Source organism: Hemiscyllium ocellatum, chromosome 6 (genome assembly GCF_020745735.1).
Source record: "Hemiscyllium ocellatum isolate sHemOce1 chromosome 6, sHemOce1.pat.X.cur, whole genome shotgun sequence".
Classification (NCBI taxonomy): domain Eukaryota; kingdom Metazoa; phylum Chordata; class Chondrichthyes; order Orectolobiformes; family Hemiscylliidae; genus Hemiscyllium; species Hemiscyllium ocellatum.
Genome location: NC_083406.1, coordinates 57540669 through 57563672, shown reverse-complemented (window position 1 = coordinate 57563672; position 23004 = coordinate 57540669). Strand labels below are relative to the sequence as shown.

The 23004-nt window shown below is 39.1% G+C and overlaps 1 protein-coding gene across 5 annotated transcripts in view; it reads right to left on the bottom strand.

Moving 5' to 3' along the window:
- The window catches only part of LOC132816706 (NADPH oxidase 4), a 172276-nt gene that overhangs the window by 35636 nt on the left and 113636 nt on the right, over window positions 1-23004 (bottom strand). For all 5 annotated transcript variants that reach the window (XM_060826590.1, XM_060826592.1, XM_060826593.1 and 2 more), the window contains 2 exons: window positions 12515-12575; window positions 9085-9166 (listed from right to left, as the gene is read on the bottom strand). In XM_060826590.1, the coding sequence (XP_060682573.1) occupies window positions 9085-9166; window positions 12515-12575 (143 nt within the window). The remainder of the gene's footprint in view (window positions 1-9084; window positions 9167-12514; window positions 12576-23004) is intronic.

Below are 23004 nucleotides of genomic sequence, written 5' to 3'. Positions count from 1 at the left end.
GGTTCCCCCAATCAAAGTCACAGACAGGGTGATGATTCACTAATGACTATGCAACATGTGGATCCTAAAATACTAAAGCAAACTGTATTCAAATGTAGCAAAACACCAGGATCATATGAGCTAATGGCAGGTAACACTTATGCAAGGAATGGAGGGATATGGAGCAAGGACAGGCAGAATGGATTAGTTTCATTTGGCCTCATAATTGGCACAACGTTGTGGGCCAAAAGGCCTGTTCCTGTGCAGTACAGTTCTAGGTTCGACCATTTACAGCACAAGAGTGCTAAGTAGTGACCACCTCCAACAAAAAAAATCTGACCATTACTTTTGATTGGCAATGGTATCACCATCACCAAATCTCCCACTATCAAAATGCTGAGAGTTCCCATTGACCGTAAAACTAGACCATCCATATAATTATAGTAGCTCCAAAGGCAGATCAGAGGCTAGGAAATCAGACTTCTTCAAACTCACCACCTGTTTCTCAAATTCTTGTCCACAATACGTAATGATTTTAATGAAGTAAGCCAGCTGGACATCATAGAATATGTGTTCCCTGATTAGACCAGATTAACAGAGCTGCAATCAGGGAGACCTGGCTGATATAAAAGAATGAATGCTCTGGATATTGAACCCCTGAATATCTAATTCAGAGAGAGGCAGTGTTATTGTCAAAGATAAAAGGTGATTGGTAATGGAATGCTGGCCTCTGAAGAGTTATTTTACAATGCACAAGGCACAACACAAGCCAGGAGTGTGATGGAATACTTCTTACTTGCCTCAAGAGTGTAGCTCTATCAACACTCAAAAAGCTTAACCACCCACAGAAAAACAACCCACTGATTGTGTGTCAGTGACGAAGGGAGTGAATGTTGAAGGTGCTGGGTGTCACACCAATGACAGTATTGTGTACTAACTACTGTATATTATACACTACAGCAGCTTATCAAGGCTTCTTCACTTCACATTCTTACCCTAACCCCTTCTACCAGAAGGACAAGAGAGAGATGTATGGGAACAACACCATCTCTAAGTTCCTCTCCCAGCCACACACAATCCTGATTTGGAACTATATTGCCATTCCTTCATTAACTCTCAATCAAAATCTTGTAACTCCTTCCTAACAGTACTTTGAGTGTCCTTAGTCCATTTGGACTGCAGCAGTTCATGAAGGCAGCTCCATACTACTGCATCTAGAAACAAGTAATAGATACCGGCTAGGTAGTGATGCCCACATTCCATGAATGATTTTATTTTTAATGAAATGAATAATGGATGATCAGGGAAGAGATCATGCACAGTGATTGCTTGATGCCTCACTGGAGTCTTTGTGGAAGAGGTGGGAAGAAGGAAAGTTTTCCTACATCTGTTGCAGTGTTGGAGAAAACCCTCTACAGCATATATTCTAGGGACTGTGGCAAGAAACTGCAGCCGAGGTCAATATCAGACACATTGGATCCATGTCTGTAGAGCAATGCCTGAGGCAGTTTAATGATTCAAGTATTCACATGGGCTGTCAAATCTAACAGGGCATCTTCAAATCCTATGTTCAATCCTAACCTCAGTCATTGGTAAGTTCTGCACCCCATCATTTACATATTAACAATCTCTATCAATGGACTTTTAATTAATGAATCATATGATCTACCTAAGCTATAAGTCAAACATCTACTTTTCATAGCTGAGATACACAGGCAGCTATTGAATTAAAACAGTCATGCCACCCAAACATATTGCAAGATACTCACTGATGCCATCTTTCTTGCAAGAGATTGGTGCACAAAGGAGAGAGCAAGAATCAACAGGAATATAAGAAACAAAACTTCATGTTTTAAGTTTTATGGAGGACACAATGCTTGCCATAACGGGAAGGAGATTTGCAAACAGCCCATCTTTCCTCTTCATCCTGTTCTTTCTATCAGCTTGTCCTGTCTTGCAATAGCCTCCACGCATTCACTCAGCTGTGTTTCAAGTGAAGATGATGACCTATTAAACCACCAAGGTGAAAAACAACTGGCCTGTGAAACTTTAAACTAGTATGGAAAAGCACTCAATCATAAGAAATAAACCTGCTATTAACCTGCAAGTTAATGATCCCTTTGAATAGCACTGATGAGGGAGCCCTTCATCCTATGGAGCATTCGTGCTGATGTACAGGGTTAATAAAGGGCACATGCTGCAGCAAAAAAACTCCAAAATTGAAGTGATGGAGAATCAAATCCATCATGATATGCTTATTTTGAAAGCTGCTGGCAATCATTAGGTTCATGAACACAGGAGACTCTATAATTATACATTTCATGCACTTCTGTCAGAAGTGAGTGCACCTATCTCACTTCCTGCAGCTAGTTTAAGATGTCTCATAACATCTGAAAACTGAACACTGAAGCATTAATTTCAGCCCCTGAACTTTTATTTGATCCTCAATTTTCAATTTTTACAAATTGGACTCAGAAGATATTGAGACATCTCAGATGGCCATCTAAAACTGATATTATGCAAATAACAACGAGAAGTTTAATATGCTTAAGAATCCTTTCTGGAAAATTATCTCTCACTGAGTTTTTCAACATTTGCTATGGCCTAAAGGTTATCACCAGGTGTGATTTTAAATTCAGGTATTCAGTTTTCACGTGGAATCAACAGTGGTATGACTAATTCCCATTGAGCAATTTTCCCTCACCTCCCAGTCCCTTCTCATCTCTTCAAAGATTTATTCAATAACTACCTGCCCAAGTGGTTATGCTCAAAACATCAACTCTCCGCTCTTTGGGTGCTGCCTGACCTGCTGTGCTTTTCCGGCAGCACACTTTTTGACTGACTCTCCAGCATCTGCAGTCCTCACTTTCTCCCGCTTGTGAGATGAACAGCAGGTTGCTTCTGAAGCAAGTGGATTCATGATGGCACGGACACAGGGCTATTCTTTGCGAGCTGTCTACAACAGATCTCATTCTTACGTCTCTTACAATTATTCTGCACTTTTAAACCTCAATTATGCCTCACTCGGTTCAATCACCCTATGAAGTGCATATCATTGTATGTTATGATCTGCCTGTATAGCACACAAAACAAAGCTTTTCACTGTACATAGGTACATGTGACAACAATAAATCAAAACAGAAACGGTGACAATGTTGAATGAATAAGTTCTGTGACCCCAATTTTGAGCTAATCTTGTAGCTTCAACTTCTTACACATCATGTATACTGATGTTGAGGTTTAACATTGACTCCAGACCTCAGTAAATCTCATGGCTTCAAGTCAAACATAGGCAGGGAACCTTCTTGCTGATCAACACTTACCATTAGCCCTCTCAGCTATCAAGTACTCCTCTATTTTGAAACCAATTAGAATAAACACGAAGAGAAACAGGGAACAGAATCTGCTCTAGATGGGGAACTTCAATTATCATAGCCATTGTCAAGAATGGCTTGGTACCACTCTCTATTGAAGTGGCAGAGTCTGAAATGACATAGCTGCTAGATGGGAGCTGCAGCAGGTGGTGAGGGAGACAATTGAAAAGGAAAATAAAATCAATAGGCATTGTCCTTACCAATCTAACCATCACAGATGTGTCTTGACAGTATCAGTAAGAATAACTGCTGCACAATCCTTAGGAAGACAAGAGCCTCATCTCCACATTGAGGATATCATACATTGTATTGTCTGGTATTACCAATCTGCTCAGATTTTGAATCCTAGCAACTAAAATTGGGTATCCATCAAATGCAACAGAGCAGGTGGGAGTTTGGTAGCTACAAAAAGGGACATGAGGGCATGTGTAAAAGCCCTTCTTAGAGATTATGTAGGTTTCTTGTGGGTTTTAACTCACCGGGTGACTACTGTGAGGAGCCAGTCAGTGCTGCTTTCAGAAAGAAAATCAAGATGTGACATCACAAGGATGCATTTGATGTTTGACAGATGAGTATTTTGTTTTCTTTTCTCCTGTTGGGGGAAAACTTCATGCCTAGCACAGATGAAGATGGTTGTAATTGTTGGAGGTCAGTCACCTCAATCCTGGGACATCACTGCAGCAAGTCTTGGACTTCAATTGCTTCAATCATTTTTATTCCATTATAAACAAGTGAGATATTTGCTGGTTATTGTACAATGTTCAGCACCATTTGCAACTCCTCAGATATGGAGGCCATCTGTGTCCATAAACAGCAAGACTGGGACAACATTCAGGCTTGGGGTGAAAAGTGGCAAGTAACATTTACACAAAGACTCGTTGTGTCAGGCACTGATAGTTAGATTCTTTCTTGTTGGAAACAATCTTCTATTGATATTCATTGGTGTTAGCATCACTGAATCTCCCACTATCAACATTCTTGAGAATTACAATAGGGCAGAAGTAGAGCCATAACTTTCATAATTCTGTGTCAACATGGGTCAAAAGTTAGGAATCCTGCAATGAGTAACCCACTTCCCGAGTCCCTAAAGACTTTCCATTATTGATAAAACACAAATCAGGAGTCTGGTGAATACTTTCTACTTGCCTTGATGAGTACAGCTTCAACAACATTTGAAAGATTCTACACTATCAATCTCAAAAAAGACGACCTTGACCACCACCTGGAAAATTTAGTTCCTGCACCACTAATGCACAGTAGCAGCAGTGTGTCTCAGCTGCAAGATACACTGCAGGAACTCACCAGGTTCCTTTACCAGTACTTTTCAATCCCATGACGTCTACCAGCTAAAAGGACATTGACCACAAATGAACAGGGAATACCACCACCTGCAAATTCCCCACCAAACCACTCACCATCCTGATGTGAGAAAAATCACTATTCCTTCAGTGTTGCTGGGTCAAAATCCTGCATCTTCCTTCCTAAAAGCACTGTCAGTGTACTTACACCACAGAATAAAAATCTCAAGAAGGTAGCTCATCACCTTCAAGGTGAATCAGGGATGGGTAGTAAGTGCTAGCCTAGCCAGCAATACCCACATTCTATTAATCAATACACTTACAGTTCAGGCCTTGACAATTCTAGCCTATTTGATTTAATAACAAATTTTGTAGAAGTTATTGGAAATATAGAGGCATTATAATTAGACGTCAAAGATTCAGCATGAAGCCAGTCTACAACAATATGTTCTGGTATACCATCGAATCAAGAAATAGTCAATTCAGTCCTACAAATCAAGCTTGAAACTATTCTCCTGAAGAAAGGGAGAAATACCTGCGAGTTCACACCATTTAAACAAATTTATAACGTGTAATATGTGCACATCACAGCAAGGATTTAAACTGCCAACATTTTGTCAATATTAAGAATTTCTGCCTTGGTAATGGATCTATTTTTATGGCATTGCTTGTGACAAACAACATCCACCAGGCAGGTTGCCAAAAATGATTCCTTTAAGCATCTGTGATGGGGAAAGTATCCTGGCCCTTGACAATTAACTTCTTACAAGGACAAGGACAAGGACCTGTTTAAGAAGGCTATAAATAATAGAAGGTGAGGCAGTCTCCACATTACATTCAGCTAGTTCGCAACTAATAAACTTTTCTGCAGCCCAAGAATTGAAATGGAGCAATCATAACTTTATTATTTGTTTTCCACTTATTTAGAAATCTATAATACAACTTAAATAATTAACGTAGCAGGTGCACTGGTATAAATCATCCAATGATCCTTAGATTCTAGAAAAATCCAGGAGAATTACAAAGTTGTCAAAGTAACACCCATGTTAAGGCCAGTTAGCTTCACTTTCATTATCATAGAACATTTAAAAGTACAAAAGAAAATCAAGTAGAGTGAGCATGCCTTCATGAAGGTGAAATTATGCCAGACATATTTATTAGAATGTTTTGAGGAGATAATAAGCAGGATAAATAAAAGGGAACCAGAAGACACAATATATTCAAATTTCCAAAACGCGTTCATTTCAATACTGCACAAGGTTACTCCATAAGACAAGAGCCCATGATGTCCTGGCAATATATTAGAAAAAATAGAAGATAGACAGTTGGGATAAAGGGGGCATTTTCAGGATGGTTACCTTTAATGAGTGGCCTGCCAAATTGCAGGGGCTACAATTCTCTTCCATATAGATTTGGATGAGAAAGTACTCTAGGTAAACTTGTGGATGACACACAAATAAGTGAAAAGTTGAGGATTATGCAAAAAAGTCTGCACAAATATATAGACATGTTATGTGAGTGGGCAAAAAACCTAGCAGATGGAATATAATATTGGAGAATGAGAGATTATATAGCTTGATGGGAAAATAGAAGAGCTGAATAGTTAAATAGAGAGAAACTGCAAACTGCATTACAGCGGAATTTGGGAGTCTTTATGCATAAATCACAAGTTCATCAAGTAATAGGGAAAGTAAATAGATTGGTGGCCTTAATTTCAAATAAAAAGGAGTATATACAAAGGGAAAGCTTACTAAAAATATACTAGCCACTAGTCATACAACACCTAGAACATGGAGAACAAGTTAGTTCCCTTATCTAAGGAAAGATATACTGGTATTGGCAAAAGTCCACAGACATTTCACTATGTTGAATCTGGGTAATAAGGGACTTTCTCCTGACAAGAACAGTTTAAGTTAGACCTGCATTTATTGGAGCTTAGAAGAATGAGAGGATGTCTTATTGAAATGTATGCAATTCTTCGGGAGCTTAACAGGGTAAATGTGGTGAGGTTATTTTCCCTTATGGCAATCTCGAACTGGAGAACATAATCTCAGAGTACAAAGTTGCCTATTTAAGACATAAGTGAAGAGGAATTTCTTCTCAGACGGTACGGAATCGATGGAATTCTTCAGAATAGGGGGCTGTAGAGGGTAAATCGTTAAGTCCATTTAAGACTGATTTAGGCAGATTTCTACTCAGTAAGAGTATCAAGGGTTATCGGAGAAAACAGGAAAGCGGAGTTGAGGATTGCTCGATCAGCAACAATTCCATTGAATGATGGAGGAAGCTCGATTGGCTAAATATCCTACTTCTGTTCCAACATCTCTTAATTTAGTTTTCACCTAGAGAAGGTGGGCAGGGACACCCCTTGCAGGACAGTCTCAGAACAAAGGGTATAATCTCAGAATAAGGAGTTGCCCAACAGATAAGTGAGGAGGATTTTTTTTCCCTCTGAAAGGATAATGAATCTGTGAAATTCTTTATCACAGAGGGCTGTGGAAGCTGGACAGTTAAATACATAGAAGGCTGAGACAGACAAATTTAAAATCATGAAGGGAATCAAGAATAATGGGAATAAGGAGGAAAGTGGAGTTGAAGATTATCAGATCAGACATTATTTCATTGAATTGAAAAGCAGATTCAATGGGCTGAACAACCCATGTCTTACAGTCACAGAAGGTGGGAATGGTCACTGATAACTTTGAATTTTATCAGGGCATAGGTTTTGAAATGTATCACATCAAAGTATTGCCAGCCTGATGAGATCATGTGGGTATTTAGTAATGAATACATTGGAGTTCCTGTCAGCATATTCCAGACATCTCCGCAGCACTAAAATATGTGGTTGTGAAAGTAGAGGGGATTATCAGTTTAATTACTGGAGATGTTTTTTAACATAGTGTAAACAAAATTTGGTGTTTCATCAATCTGCTACTTTGAGAGGTTTAGGAATAAACTAACTTTGGATCTGTATTTCTTAATTTTAATTTAAAGCGAATAAAGCTATTTCTTAGCTGTTTCTCATACACTTTTAGTACGTCTGTCAGTGCAAAACTAAAATCCTCACAAGAAGTTAATTAAAGGACAGTCACCAAGAATTTATAGTTGGAAGCCACAAAAAACCTTGAATAATCATACACGCACCAGGAATCAATATGACACTCAGTTGCAAGACACTTTTCTACCAAATAGATCAGTTCTTGTATATCGAGTTCAAATGATTTGAAAAGTGATTGAAATAATTTTGACTGGCCCCACCAGCATGCATTGGCCAAGTGCTAACACTCGGCTGTTTTAAACAGTTAATGTAATCCTTCACTTCCTATTCACTCCAGCAGCATCGCAGTGATTCCTTTAAAATTCTTTTGTCTAGTCAGAAAACTGTGCTTGCTCTTCAAAGAGCTTGACTAATAACACACATTTCCAAGATGGTTGGTCTTTTTTCAGTTAAACATTATTTTGTTGAAATTCACTCAGACTTATTTAATTATCAATGAACACAGGCTGAAGTGCTAATTGCTCAGGAAGCTTTGCTTCAGAGCTAACAGAACAGAAATGGAGGAAAAACACCACATATTTTCCTTAGTCCATATAGAATTGAACTGTGAATACTTTCCATTGTATTCTTGATCACGTCATGTATGAGACAGTGTAGCTGTCAACTCAAGTCAAGTTACGACACGTAGAAAGACAGAAGAGGAATGCAATATAGGAAATGAAAACAGCATTCTGACATGACTCATTGTGCCTTGCTGATAATTAGGCTGACAGTCTTAAGAACCAGCAATTAAAGCTGCAAGACTTCTCCAGATGGGCATTTTGTAAAGGCTTGCTTGAATAGTATATCTTAAAGTTCTGGTTTATAAAATGCATGCAGGGTCAGATATTTACCACAAATGATTTGAATATGTTTGGAAAATTTACACAGTTATACATAATTAACTGGTGTTTCAATTCAAAAACAGATGATCAATTATACGAGTTCTTTTACATATGGTCAGCTCCAGGATTGGACTTAGTACTCAAGATATACTTGCCATTTTGCAAATAACTTTTTAAAAAGTAGCCCTTGATGACGTTTGTACAACTTCCATGAATTTATACTACTCAGTTATTTACCTATCAATATAATTTGAATTCCATTCGTTTTTTCAACACTTCCCTCACTGGTTGCTCACCTGGGCATCAAACTGCGCTCACTAAATTCTTTCTCTCATAGTCTTCTCTCCTTCCTTCCTTATCCCATCTCTCTGCCTTAGTCAAAACATACAATGCCCTCTAACTTTGCTTGCATGATTACTTAGTGTTTGATACTAATTCATGGACTGTAGGATATCAACTAATATTAAGGTGGCATAACTATCATATTAACAAGGACTACAACTTAAGTAATGTTCATTATTGTAAAGAACTACATGATTCACTCAACTTACTTTGGGTAAGTTCTCTGCTGCAGTATAGGCAGGATCTCTGTATCCAAATTTGGATCAAGTAGCAGCAATTCCCTAAACCTTTCTGCAAGAGATTACAAAGATTAATCATGAACCTGTTTATTAAAATTCAATGCATAATAAAGATTTCAATATAAAGGTCTCTGCAAAGGGTAGCATGATATGCCCATCTCTCTGAATGAATTTAAGTAAAAAATACTGTCGATATTTAGCTGGTTCTTGGGAAAATATGCAAAAAAAGTTGTATTTACCTTTAATATACGTAAGTATTCTTTATACCACAAATAGTGTGAAATAGGTAACATGATGGTTGGAGTGAAGATAGTAAAAGCTGAAATTCCTGAGGAGTGATAAGCTAGCAAAGAAAACTTCCAATATAATCTGGTCATCAAAGAATATTGTACTCCATAAAGACTAACCAACATTTTTCTTCTACAAAATTGATAGAGAAAGTTGTATAAATTTGTGCTAGATTTTCATATCCTGATTAGATAGGAACAGAAGTGAAGTGGTAGAAAATAAATGGTACACAAGGTTGATGACTGAAACCCCACTTCAGGTTATAATCTTTTTAAATGAACAACAAGGGATTTAGAGTATAATGGACATTATAAGAGAAAGTTAAGAGTCAATGGAAACTTATCAATTAAATTAAAATACCATTATCAGGCATGATGATGCACCCTAAACCCAACAGTCCCTAAAGGCCTCTACTGTTTCAATGGGTTCTTCATGCTGCCTCTCTGTGGACACTCAAGCAAGGCCATAACTACCAAAGAAGGGCAGGCAGTCAGATGTTATGATCCCTGCCATCACCCATTGGTCAGATCTGTCAATGGCTACTTTGATCAGCTCAGAGCAGGCCCATGAGGAGGTATTCCATCCCGCCTTTGCGTGGAATACACATTGATCAGGGGCATGGGTGTCAAGTGTCACCAAAAATTCAAAAGCAACCCTTTTGAAAAAAAAACTAAGTAAGCTTTGCAAATGAAAACAAAGTAAACATGAATGATTGTTTTCACCAAGTCACAAACTGCATGTGGCCTGGTATGTTGCATCTGTTTCAAGATATTTTCCAATCAACATGTTCAGAGATGTTATTTCAAACCTTTGGAGTGGGTGGAACTTGAGCATGGGCCTCCTGACTCAGAAGTAAACACAATACCAACTTGCAATCTCCATGTTCAGCAATCTCCAGCAATCTCCACCTCTGTTTCTATCCTTTGCCATTCTCCAGAGGGTGGGAAAGTGTCAGTGCTTCAGAATAGACGTATGCTTATCAATTAGGGACTCAATAAGAGGAAATTCCCAGCTAGCTCATTTATTTTTTTTAAAAAATGAAGTTGCTGGACATTAGCAGTTGTCAGGAATCAAAGTGGCTCAATAAATGCAGAATGGGGTTAGCATTATCTTTCTTAAGGTGCAGTTGAATTGGCATTGAAGAGGTTGAGCACAGCAGAATGATGTTGGACAATCTCAAAATTAATGACTGATTTTAAGGAACCCATCATCAGCCTACCTTGCCCCAGAATTCAAGCCTTCCACTGCCCCCTGAATTACAGAAAATTTAAATTTCATTAACTCTCGACCTAAAATATTAATATGCAATGGCTGCAAAAACAAATCACAGTGTGGCTCACTTTTTGACTAACTCATGCACGTGCCAGCTCATTGGATACAATCCATCTTTTGGGAAAATGTCGACTCAAATCAAAATAGCAGCTGCTTCGTGTTTTGTATCAGGGAGGATTGGATTTGTGATCAGACTGAACACAACTCCGAATGGCTGTGCCTAATGGGAAAATTCAACACTTCAAATTTCTAGAAAACCTTCAATTATATTCCACATTTAAAACTTGTTCAAAAACTGAAAAAAATTGAAAATCACAGGAAATCTAGATTTGATTCCCACAAAAAATTCTTCTGAAGCAATAAAGCAACAAATAATGCCTGTTGAATGATGCTAGAGCAAGGTTGGACTCTGCTACTAATTAGCAGTGTGACTACTCCTAGCCTACACTCATGGCTTAAAACATGGAAACTCAATATAAACTGGTTAACTTCATAAATGATGATTGAAATAGTGAATTAGAAGGAGCAGCTAAGATTCTTCAAAGGGAATTGAATAAAAATTAGTAAATGGGAAGAACAGTGAGAAATGAAAATCATGTCAACAATATTAAAAAGAAATATTGGTGCCAAACATATTGGTGATATTTGACATGTCTCTTTCACTACTCTCAGGTGCTCTATCCTCTGAGCTCTGTGATCACACTTCAGAGCTCTTCAATCTTCCTGCTGTCTTGCTGTTATCACAGACTCGTATCCGTGGCAGCTAAGTCTGCAGTATAACTCAAAAATCTAAAATCTGAAGCTTTCCTCCTTGCTATTCATCACATCCCAGCTTTTGTTTTATCTGCAAACATACTGATTAAACCTTCTATCATTGCTTCGGAGTCATTAATGTACATTATAAATAGCAAGGGACAGCACCAAATCCTGCTGTACACCACTGGACACAGACATCCATCACAAAAACAAGCTCTCCATCAGCTAGTGTCATTCTGAGTACAAATGATGATGATTATGGCTGTTGAAGGTCAATGCTGCAGGGTGTCCTATGGGTAGTGTCCTGAGCCATGACCTTCAGCTGCTTCAGCACAAGGTCAGAAGTGGGCATGTCTGCTTATGATCGTATAACAGTCATTCCCATTCACAGCTCCTCATACAAGGAAACAGTTTGAAATCTGTATTCAAGACCTAATCAACCTTTAGACTGGCAAGTTACATTTGTGCTGTGCAAATGCCAAGTAATGTCCAATAAGATAACATCTAACAAAGATGGCTTCACTATCAACAAATCTTCCGCTGTTGATAATTCACTCATGATGAATTGGCAATGTCATTGGACTAGTAATTCCGAGGGATCTAACACTTGGGAACATGGATTCAAATCCAACCATGTCAGTTGGTGGAATTGGAGTTCAATTAATAAATCTGGAACATGAAGCCACTCTCAGTAATGGTGCCATGAAATGATCACTGATTGTCATTAAAAAAACAAAAACCTCATTCAATAATGTCCATTAAGAAAGAACATGTGCCATCCTTGCCTGGCCTACATATGATCCTAGAGCTACAATAATACGTTTGGTTCTTAATGGCCCTCTGAAATGGCTTCACAAACCATCCAGTTTGAAGAACAATTATGGATACGCAACAAATGCTGGCCTTGCTAGCAGCACACAAAAGAATAAAAGAAAATGGGGCAAGACATCAATGTTTAGTATTACATTAATTGCTCAGGATACAAGGGTAGACTTGGACAAGAAAGCTTCTGATAGGATTTATCATAATAAGGAGATACACTGTATCTCCATACTTGGATTCAGGTATAAAATTTTGGACTTACCTGTCCAATCTCCTAGAACACGGATATGAATTCCAAACGTTCCTCTATTTTCTGTAGGGCTCTAGAAAATTAACCAATATAGAAATTATTGTACAATGAAAAATCCAGTCTATGCTTCACTTTCTATTAATTATGAAATAATGCATGATAATCAGTAAATGACACTTGAACTTTCCCAATGCTAGTCTTCTAACCGAACATAAATTCAGTTTATCAGCAGGATCTTCAGACTTTAAATGTTCCTGGGCGAGGAACAAGAAAGATCAGTGAGGATTCCCACTCTCTATCACTATGCAGGAAACTGTATGAGGACAGTGACTGGGGGACACAGTCAGCTGCTGTCATGATATCACACTGATGATTTTGGATTTTTAGCCTTGCATAGGACATACATTTGGTAATCTGCCAAAAACAAGTGATTCTTTATCAACAGGACAGGAGGAAAAGAAAAAAATTGTAGTGGGAAGGAAGAATTATCATTTTACGGAAGGGAAATGATGGTTTAAGGGTGATGTCACTGGATTAATGATTCATGACTTAGGAGTCATGTGTTCAAATTTCACTACTGGGGAGTTTCAATTCAATTAATTAATACATTCAAACATTGAAAAACTGCTGACAATAAACTTTTGCAAAGCTATTTTCAATAAATAGTCTTAAAAATCGATCCAATTATAGTGATCTGGAGAGCCTCTTGTCATGCAATGGTAATGAATCCATCTCTGGAGCAGGAGGCCTAGTTTCAAGACCCCCTGCTCCAGAGGTATGTAATAACATTGCTGAACAGACTGATTACAGAACATCCATAAAACTAATGACTATAAGAATCAGGAACAGGAGTAAGTCGTACAGTCTCTCAAGCCTACTCCACCATTCAATAGGATCATGGTTGATCCAAAATTCCTTACATCCACTTTTCCTGTTCTTACCCCATAACACTTGATTCCACAATTGATCAAGAATCAATCTATTTACCTCAGCCTTAAATACACACAAAGACTCTGCCCTCACAGCTCTCTATGGCAAGGAGTTCCAAAAACTCTCAACTCTCAGCGGAGACATCCTCTCAGCATGTATCCTGTCAAGCTCTTAAGATTCCAATCTGGTTCAATGAGGTCACCTCTTGTTCTTCTAAATTCTAGTAAGTTGGATCTCAGTTCGTTCACTGTGTCATAAGGAATCTTTCCTTTTGGGAGTCATCCTCATGAACCTTCTTAGAAATGTCTGCAATAAAATATTTCAGATGTGCTTCAGTACTTCAGATGTGGTCTCACCAGTACTTTGCACAGTTAGAGTAAGATTTCCCTATTCCATTTATAGTGATTAGAGAGCTCTTGTAGCATAGTGGTAATATCCCTAATCTGAACCAGGAGGTCTGGGTTCAAATCCCACCTGCTTCAGAGGTGTGTAATAACACCTCTGAACAAAAACAAAAATTAAAAATCTTTGTGATTAACTCAGATTTTCTCATTTTGCTTATATTTCCTACACTTATGCAATAAATCAAAGTCAATACTTCACCCAGTGATCATTTGTCAAAAATGGTTAGCTTAGGAAAAAGCCAGGCAGAGGATACTGGAAAGAACAATTGCAGTTTTTGGAATATCAACTAAAAAAAAGAGAAGGTATTGTGCTTTAAACCAAGGAAGCTGTGAAAGACGATTTTGCAGTTTTAAAAACAAGATGCCTATGTATGTGTTTTCAGAGTAATTTTGTTCAGAGACCTGTAGAGTTTAAGTTATGGAGTATATGTTAACAATTCTTGTATCCTTCTTGCCATTGATTAAAAACTTTCTTTATAAAGGAAGTTATCTTCTTGCTCCTGGAAAACCTGGTGTGCATATTCATTTAATCTGAATAAGACATCTAAATAAAATTGGGGACATGAATAGTTTAATTAGATTTTCATATTTGTGACAACTCCAGGAAAAGTAGGACTTAATTTCCTGGCTACTGTCCCAGTGAGTCATGACAATATTCATTGATTTTACAGAGACTAGTTTTACAGATTTTGCAGAAACTAATTGAACGCATTCAGAAAATCAATTCTGAAGTTTTATGTAATAATTTCCAATTCAGCTACAAAATGAGGAAATAGAGTTTCTTAATACGTATCTTATGCAGTACTACATCATTATTTACTTTGCTAATTGAAAGACAAAAGATCACTTTATGCAATATGTTGCATATCACAGTCAGACCAAAAGGATATTCAAAATCTCTGGAAAATGGCACTTTACTTTCAAATGTACATTAAAAGGAAAACAAAGATTTGGCTTGCAAAAAAAAAATTTCATTGCAAAAGTACACATGATTAGATCAGAGTTACTGATTTAAAAGAGTGCAGTGTTATTTTGATGGAAAAAGACTAATGGTTTGGTAAAATGGAATTTAATTTAAATGTTTACTTTTTCATCAAAAGTCAGTTAAAATTCTACATTAATTTTCTGATGAATGAAATAATTGTTATTCTTAGCAGAGAAAGGTAGTGTACAAAGCACTTAATAACAGACTTAACTGTCGAAGCCATCTGCAAACATTTAAAATAATGAAATGAATTCACAGAAAACAAAATTCTGGGACAAAGACCAGACACTCCCAAGGGGTTAGTGTGGTAAGGAAATCTGAAAAACCATGTATTTCCTCAACTGTACTGTTAATTGAAATGCTTTGACACACGTCAATTCCTTTTCACTAAAGTTATTATACAGATGGAGTTTTGGATCAGTTTAAAACTCTGGTGGATTCTGCAATTGATAAATAACTTGAACACTTGATTATTAAAAAAACAGCACTACAATATTGTACTTTACAGTCTAGAAAATAAACTTCAATTACACATAATACTGGCATACGGTCATCTGAGTGTTCAAACTCTGCTTTGCGGGCTCTATTTTATGTGCCCTCAGGCATTACAGATTTTGTGTATGTGTGTAATACAATAAGGCCACTACTCAAGTCTATCACTTTTCCACCCATTGACGAGCAAGATCCATGTTGCAGTTCACACGTCTTATTTAAATAGAGTCCTGTAAACTTAATACCAAGCTTACTGGCCTTGTTAACACTCTGTCTATGCCATAATGTATGGGGTCTTTCAAGTTCGTACGCTGCTGTTTTAATGTGTTGGTGTTTGTGGGCTACCATGATGCCAAGGGGTCTGAGTATAGACCCAATACAGACAATGAGCAAAACTAACGTCATTTACAAAATACTGTGCAAGGACTGTAACAAACAGTACATTCCAAAAACAGGAAGAAAATTAGCCATCAGGATACATGAACACCAACTAGCCACAAAAAGACATGACCCTCTCTCACTAGTATCCTCACATACGGATGAGGAAGGACACCACTCCGACTGGGACAACACATCCATCCTGGGATAAGCCAAACAAAGACATGCACGAGAATTCCTAGAAGCATGGCATTCCAACAAGAACTCTATCAACAAACACATCGAGTTAGACCCCATCTACCACCCCTGAGAAAAAGAACAAGAAGTGACTTCACCACAGGAAATAACATCTCTAAAGGAAATAACATCACCAACCCAAAGAAACCCAATCATATAATTAGAAAGCAGGAGGTTTCAGCATTGCTTTGCATAAAGTCCACTGAAGATGTTACCTAGTAAGGTAATGAAATGTCTGGAAATTAACCTTTCAGCTCAGTGAGCAAACCTACATCCAAAACCTCAACCTGAGCTACAAATCTTTTCAAAACTCGTTAATATTTGGGGTATCATCTGATACCTATACAATGTATAGTTGCTGCATTACTGCCAGTGTATACAGTCATATCTGAAAGTTGTGGATCTGAAAAGACATACAACTTACTGTTATGGTTTGACACGGCATTTCCTCTATCTTAATAACAGCTAACAAATTTCCAGGGTGCAAGGTTGGGAAAACATCTCAGTATGTGTATGTCCAGTATGTTGAGGCTAAAGTTTGAGTGGTGATGGTTTCAGTAATATTGATGGGACCAACTTTCAATGTGCCATCGGCTTTCTCTCTTGTTGAAGATGGGAATTGCCCAGAACAGAGGCTTCTGTATTATAAGTTCTTCTGTGGAAGTCTTACAACCCCTCTGTAACAAATCTGCCACAAAGACTTCAGCATGTCCCTCATATGGTGTCCTCTTGCTGCACTTTTCCTCTTCGTCACTTCCAATACCATGGCCAGGGATTTCCTATTACTGCATATTTTTCTTATTGTCTTCCTCCTGAGGTGCTTTAACTATGGATGTGGCTTCTGCTCCTCTGGTGTCGATCCCTCCAATATACCATATTATGATACCCACAACATGTATTTGACTATTCTCAAGATCTTTGCCAGCAAATATAGTAGAACCCCTCCAGAATAGTATAGTCAGTATGTATCGGGCGGCACGGTGGCACAGTGGTTAGCACTGCTGCCTCACAGCGCCAGGGACCTGGGTTCAATTCCCGCCTCAGGTGACTGACTGTGTGGAGTTTGCACGTTCTCCCCGTGTCTGCGTGGGTTTCCTCCGGGTGCTCCGGTTTCCTCCCACAGTCCAAAGATGTGCGGATTAGGTGAATTGGCCATGCTAAATTGCCCGTAGTGTTAGGTAAGGGGTATATGTAGGGGTATGGGTGGATTGCGCTTCGGCGGGTCGGTGTGGACTTGTTGGGCCGAAGGGCCTGTTTCCACACTGTAAGTAATCTAATCTACTTAAGTCAGACTAAACTCAGAGAGCTCTCCTCCTGTCTGGTGTATGCTGCACTGCCTCCCCTCCTAAACTTGTTCTCTCCACTGGACAGATGCAATTTCTGTTCGCTTGCCTCTATATTGAGAATATTCAAATGGTATCACTCCTATTTGCAGTTTCCCAACATGATACACCTTTTTCCCTTCACATACCTAACCAGCAATGCCTGCGTCTTGTGAATGAATTGGGGGTGGGGGGGGTTGAGTTTTAATGCTCATCCTTAGTTGCCCAAGAGTACAATGAAGATTCTGTTCACCGAGCTGGGAATTTGTGTTGCAGACGTTTCGCCCCCTGTCTAGGTGACATCCTCAGTGCTTGGGAGCCTCCTGTGAAGCGCTTTTGTGATGTTTCTTCCAGCATTTGTAGTGGTTTGAATTTGCCGCTTCCAGTTGTCAGTTCCAGCTATCCGTTGCAGTGGTTGGTATATTGGGTCCAGGTCGATGTGCTTATTATGTGAATCGGTGGATGAGTGCCATGCCTGTAGGAATTGGCTGGCTGTTCTGTTTGGCTTGTCCTATAATAGTAGTATTGTCCCAGTCGAATTCATGTTGCTTGTCATCTGCGTGTGTGGCTACTTAGGATAGCTGGTCGTGTCATTTTGTGGCTAGTTGGTGTTCATGGATGCAGATCGTTAGCTGTCTTCCTGTTTGATCTATGTAGTGTTTGTGCAGTCCTTGCATGGGATTTTTTACACTACATTGGTTTTGCTCATGTTGGGTATCGGGTCCTTCGTTCTGGTGAGTTGTCCGAGAGTGGCTGTTGGTTTGTGTGCTGTTATGACTTCTAGTGGTCGCAGTCGTCTGGCTGTCAGTTCGGAAATGCTCTTGATGTATGGTAGTGTGGCTAGTCCTTTGGGTTACGGCATGTCCTCGCTCCGTTGTCTTTCCCTTAGGCATTTGTTGACGAAATTGCGTGGATATCCGTTTTTGGCAAATACATTGTATAGGTGTTCTTCTTCCTCTTTTTGCAGTTCTGGCCCTTTTGAATAGTGTCTTGATGCAACTTCTTTTGTGTGTGTTGGGGTGGTTGCTTTCTTAGTTCAGGACTTGGTCTGTGTGGCTTTCCTGTATACATATGTGGTGAATTCTCCGTTGGGTGTCCTCTGTACCATCACATCTAGGAATGGGAGTTGGTTGTCCTTTTCTTCCTCTCTAGTGAATCGGATTCCTGTGAGCGTGGCGTTGATGATCCGGTGTGTGTTCTCTATTTCTGTGCTTTTAATGATTACAAAGGTGTCATCCACATATCTGACCCAGAGTTTGGGTTGAATTTCCGGTATGACTGTTTTTACTTCCCAGTTTATATGTTTGCCTGTTTGTGTGTGTAACAGTTTTTAAGGGGTTCCAAGTTTTAATTTGTAGAGTTCAGTTAACTTAACTTGGGAAGAGACAGTGCTGCACATTAAGGAGTGTCCCTTCTTTAGACTAAGTATAGACTAATTTATCTTAATGAGGTGGTGATTGTTTGGCACCACCTAGATGTAATTCAATAGATAATTACATAAATTGCTAGTCAGCCACAGAAAATTAATGATTTCAAATATGGAGTCGCAATGTTTTAGCTTAATTAAAAGATTTTTAAAATAGTGAAGAAATTTTAAAGAATTTCTTCTTCTTTTTGCTGTCTCCTTCCTGATGAAAGGTTCCAACATGAAACATTGACTCCCCTGCTCCTCAGATGCTGCTTGACCTGCTGTGCTTTTGCCAGCTCCACAGTTTATCAACAATTCTATTTTTGTATCCAATGTAGTAATGATTCCATGTACTCAAAACTTACATTTCCTGCTCAGTCCTTACGTCTTTCATTTCACAATCCCACAAGCCTTCATCAAGATAATGTAGCATTCTTAACCTATACATTCACGTTCCAGATGCCTGGTTTTCTTGACAACCATACTATGAGTTTACACAGAAAGCAACGAAGAATTTACAAAGCCACTGTGTCTATGTCAGTCAAAGAGCAGCTATCCAGCCTAATTCTACTCCAAGGGAGCTTTAAGTATATACTCAAACAAATACTAAAAACAATAAGGTTTTTCAATCTACCACTCCCAATAATTTGGTATTTAGAAATTTGAAAATCTAAACAAGTCTCACAAACAGATGTCATTACAACCACATCTCAAATAAAATAGGATCCAATATTGTGTATCATCATGAAAAGAACATGATAATTCATAATTAATCCACATATCTACAATATATGATTCATTGCACAAATGCAAACTAAGTAATACTACTTTCCTGTAAGCTCTCGTAGCTTTGGTCGATGCACTCAAGGTTGACAACAAATTCCTAAGCTTCCAGCTGTTGCATTCTGATACGAATAACTGCTATGTTCAGAATACCAACTGGAAAATCCAGAGACATCAATATCTGAAAATAAATATTCACACACTACACAGCTGACAAAAGTATGTTAAGGTTACATCACAGAAGTAAATGAAGTGAAAGCAGCTCTCTAATATGCTGAGGCTGCACCATCATCTGTTTGTATAAGAGGCAAGATTCCACAAGCACAGGTGCCAGAACAACAGCATAGTTTACACTTATAATGTAGACGACGGAATGTTTGCAGAATTAGGGAAGAGATATTGAAAGCAGGAATGAAAAAAATTACATCACCTGTCTGGACAAGCAAGTTTACTTTTTATTAATATTAATGATTTGTATTATAAGTGTTATTTATGGTATATTATATTGTCCAAAACAGCAGCACTTACTGAACTAATCTGTCATTTAGAGATACAGATTGAAAACAAATCAAGTTCAAAAGCATGGTATTATATAACGCGTATTTTAAAGCTTCAATAATCTCTCAGCATTTACAAACATGCCACCTCACTCCAAAGCACTGGGTTTCAGAATCTCCAAATTTACTTGCAGACATTGCAAACTACAGTTCCTTATTGTTGTACTTAAGTGACTCGGCTTGGAAATTTTCCATCCTATTCAAATCGGAACCAAAGCAGGGCGTTAAATCAAATGACGGCAAATGATATAGTGCGAAATCCCACCTCATTTCCATCCTCTGTCCTTTTGCTCATGGCAGGATACCAATTGAGCCTTGACCAGTCTCATTTCAATTAATGTACTAATTTACATCATGGTGGGATCATTATGAGCTCATCTCCATAATGCTTTGTGAACTTAAGCAAGATAGCAGAGTTCAACAGGTCTTGGGTTTACATTGACTACATGGAGGCAAGAACCATGACAGGATACAGGACGAATTCTAAAATAGCTTGCCTCCTGTACACTACATCAAAAAAAATATAGGCAGCATGGCATGATATTAATAGGAGTCATTACAGTGCTGAAACACTGACTTAAATTTCCGAAGTGTAAATTGCATTAAGTACATGGCAGCTGTAGCTCACTGTCTGCTTGTCCCAGCCATGAGATAATTGCTGCTTCAGGACAATGTCAATCCATGCTTCACAAGTTCCAGTGCACACAAGTCAGCATTGTCAAAGCTCCATTGTCCAGTCTCACCACAATGTGCATGCTCACAGACCAATGCATACACTACTTTGTGCCTTCAACATTTTACTTTCGAGATCAGATTGGCCATCATTCCCTTGGAAGGTGGAAACAAGGGTGCAAGCAAATTCAAATTTCTCCACTGCTTCTTGTGTAGGAATTTCTCTTCCTGGCTGTGGTGGTATTAGTTAAAAATCACAACACCAGATTATAGTCCAACAAGTTTATTTCGAAGCACTAGCTTTCGACACCAGTGATGCTCTGAAAGCTAGTGCTCCCAAATAAACCTGTTGGACTATAACCTAGTGTTGTGTGATTTTAACTTAGTCCACCCCAGTCCAACACCAGCACCTCCAAGTCATAGTAGTATTGTTTTGATTCCTTCTGGAGCTAGACGCTACTGAAATGCAAGCAAGAATACCTCGGGAATTCCATGAGAAAAGGGAAGTGCACTATTATGGGTAAAAGAATAAACTGTTGAAACAGGGTCAAATAAGGAATTCTTGTGTAGCTCACTGATCTGCAAATCCACCAAAGAGCTCTACCTCATTATGCAGATAATCTCTGTCAAGAAGAAGGACTGAAGATATTTGTTTTCTTTCTCTCTCAAGTTGTTTTTAAAGACTAGGTCATTGCTCACTGAATTGCAAGTGGACAGTATTCAAGTCGCTCAGTATGATGTTGGAATCTCTGACCATGTCTGCAACAGAGAGGCTTTTCCCTCCATTAATATATCTCTGTTGTGTTACTGGATAAGAACACTGCGTCGAAGTGCAAAATTTTATTAAACCTGCAGAGGATTTAAGATTTCTAATTAACAGCTGGACATTTTGTTCAATACACACACTGAGGTGTTTAGACTACCAGTTCTTGTTGAATTGTGTTCTGTTCAAGCTAAATTCGATGTTCAACTTTAAAGTTCACCAAAGCATCTGTGTCTCCAGTAGCTCAATAATTTGGTCTTATAGGCATTAGCTGAATATCTCACAAATTTCTCTATTTTTCTGATGGGTTTCTCTTGCAGGGTTCTGCTACCATCAACACAAATCAACAATTTTTGCACATTGAATATGAACATGATCTGCCTTGGACTGAAATGTCCTTTTTCCTCTGGATATCCTTTTGTTAGCTATGTAAGGGTTGTATTACTTCTTGATGGGTTGTTCCGGAGGATTAAAGGTTTTGTCTAAACTTTGCTCACTCTCGGCGGAGCAGGTAACGGCTGTCTGGTGGTGTTTTTTTAAGTCGCGGGTATAGTCCAGTTTTTGTTTTTTAACGGCTCAAATTTAAAGTTTTTTTTAAGCGCCTAGCAGACCCGGAAGCTGGTGTCGCACTAGCTTACCTGGGAAGGTTTTTTTTTCTTATAAAAGTGCTCAGGTGAGGAACCCGAGGCACTACAGGGGTAGAGCATCCCACCCGCCCTCCTTCTCTAACCTGATAATAAGACCCATTGTGGTAAGCAGGTAAGTGCTGCATTTTGCTGGTTTGATTCTTTAGATCTAGTTTTTTTTTTAAAAGTTTACCTTTTAGAGGGATGGCAGCGAAGGCAGTGCAATGTTCCTCTTGCAACATGTATGAGGTGAGGGAAGCCATTAGCATCCCTGCTGATTACACTTGCAAGAAGTGCACCCATCTCCAGCTCCTCCAAGACCATGTTAGGGAACTGGAGCTGGAGTTGGATGAACTGCGGATCATTCGGGAGGCAGAGGTGGTCATAGATCAGAGCTTCAGGGAAGTAGTTACTCCGAACGTTACAGAGAGATGGGCGACAGTGAGGGGGAGTGGGAGGAAGCAGCCAGTGCAGGGACCCCCTGCGGTCATTCCCCTCAAGAACAAGTATACCATTTTGGATACTTGTGGGGGGGGATGACTTACCAGGGGTAAGCAAAGAGGTTCAGGCCTCTGGCACGGAGCCTGTCCCCGTTGCTCAGAAGGGAAGGGTAGAGAAAGGTAGAGCGATAGTTATTGGGGACTCAATAGTGAGGGGCACAGATAGGCGGTTTTGCGGGGGTGACAGAGACTCACAATTGGTATGTTGCCTCCCAGGTGCAAGGGTACGTGATGTCTCTGATAGTGTTTTCCGGGTCCTTAAGGGGGAGCGGGAGCAGCCCCAGGTCGTGGTCCACGTTGGCACCAATGACATAGGTAGGAAGAGGGGTGAGGATGTTAGGCAGACTTTCAGGGAGCTAGGCTGGAAGCTCAGAGTTAGAACAAACAGAGTTGTTGTCTCTGGTTTGTTACCCGTGCCACGTGATAGAGAGTCGAGGAATAGGGA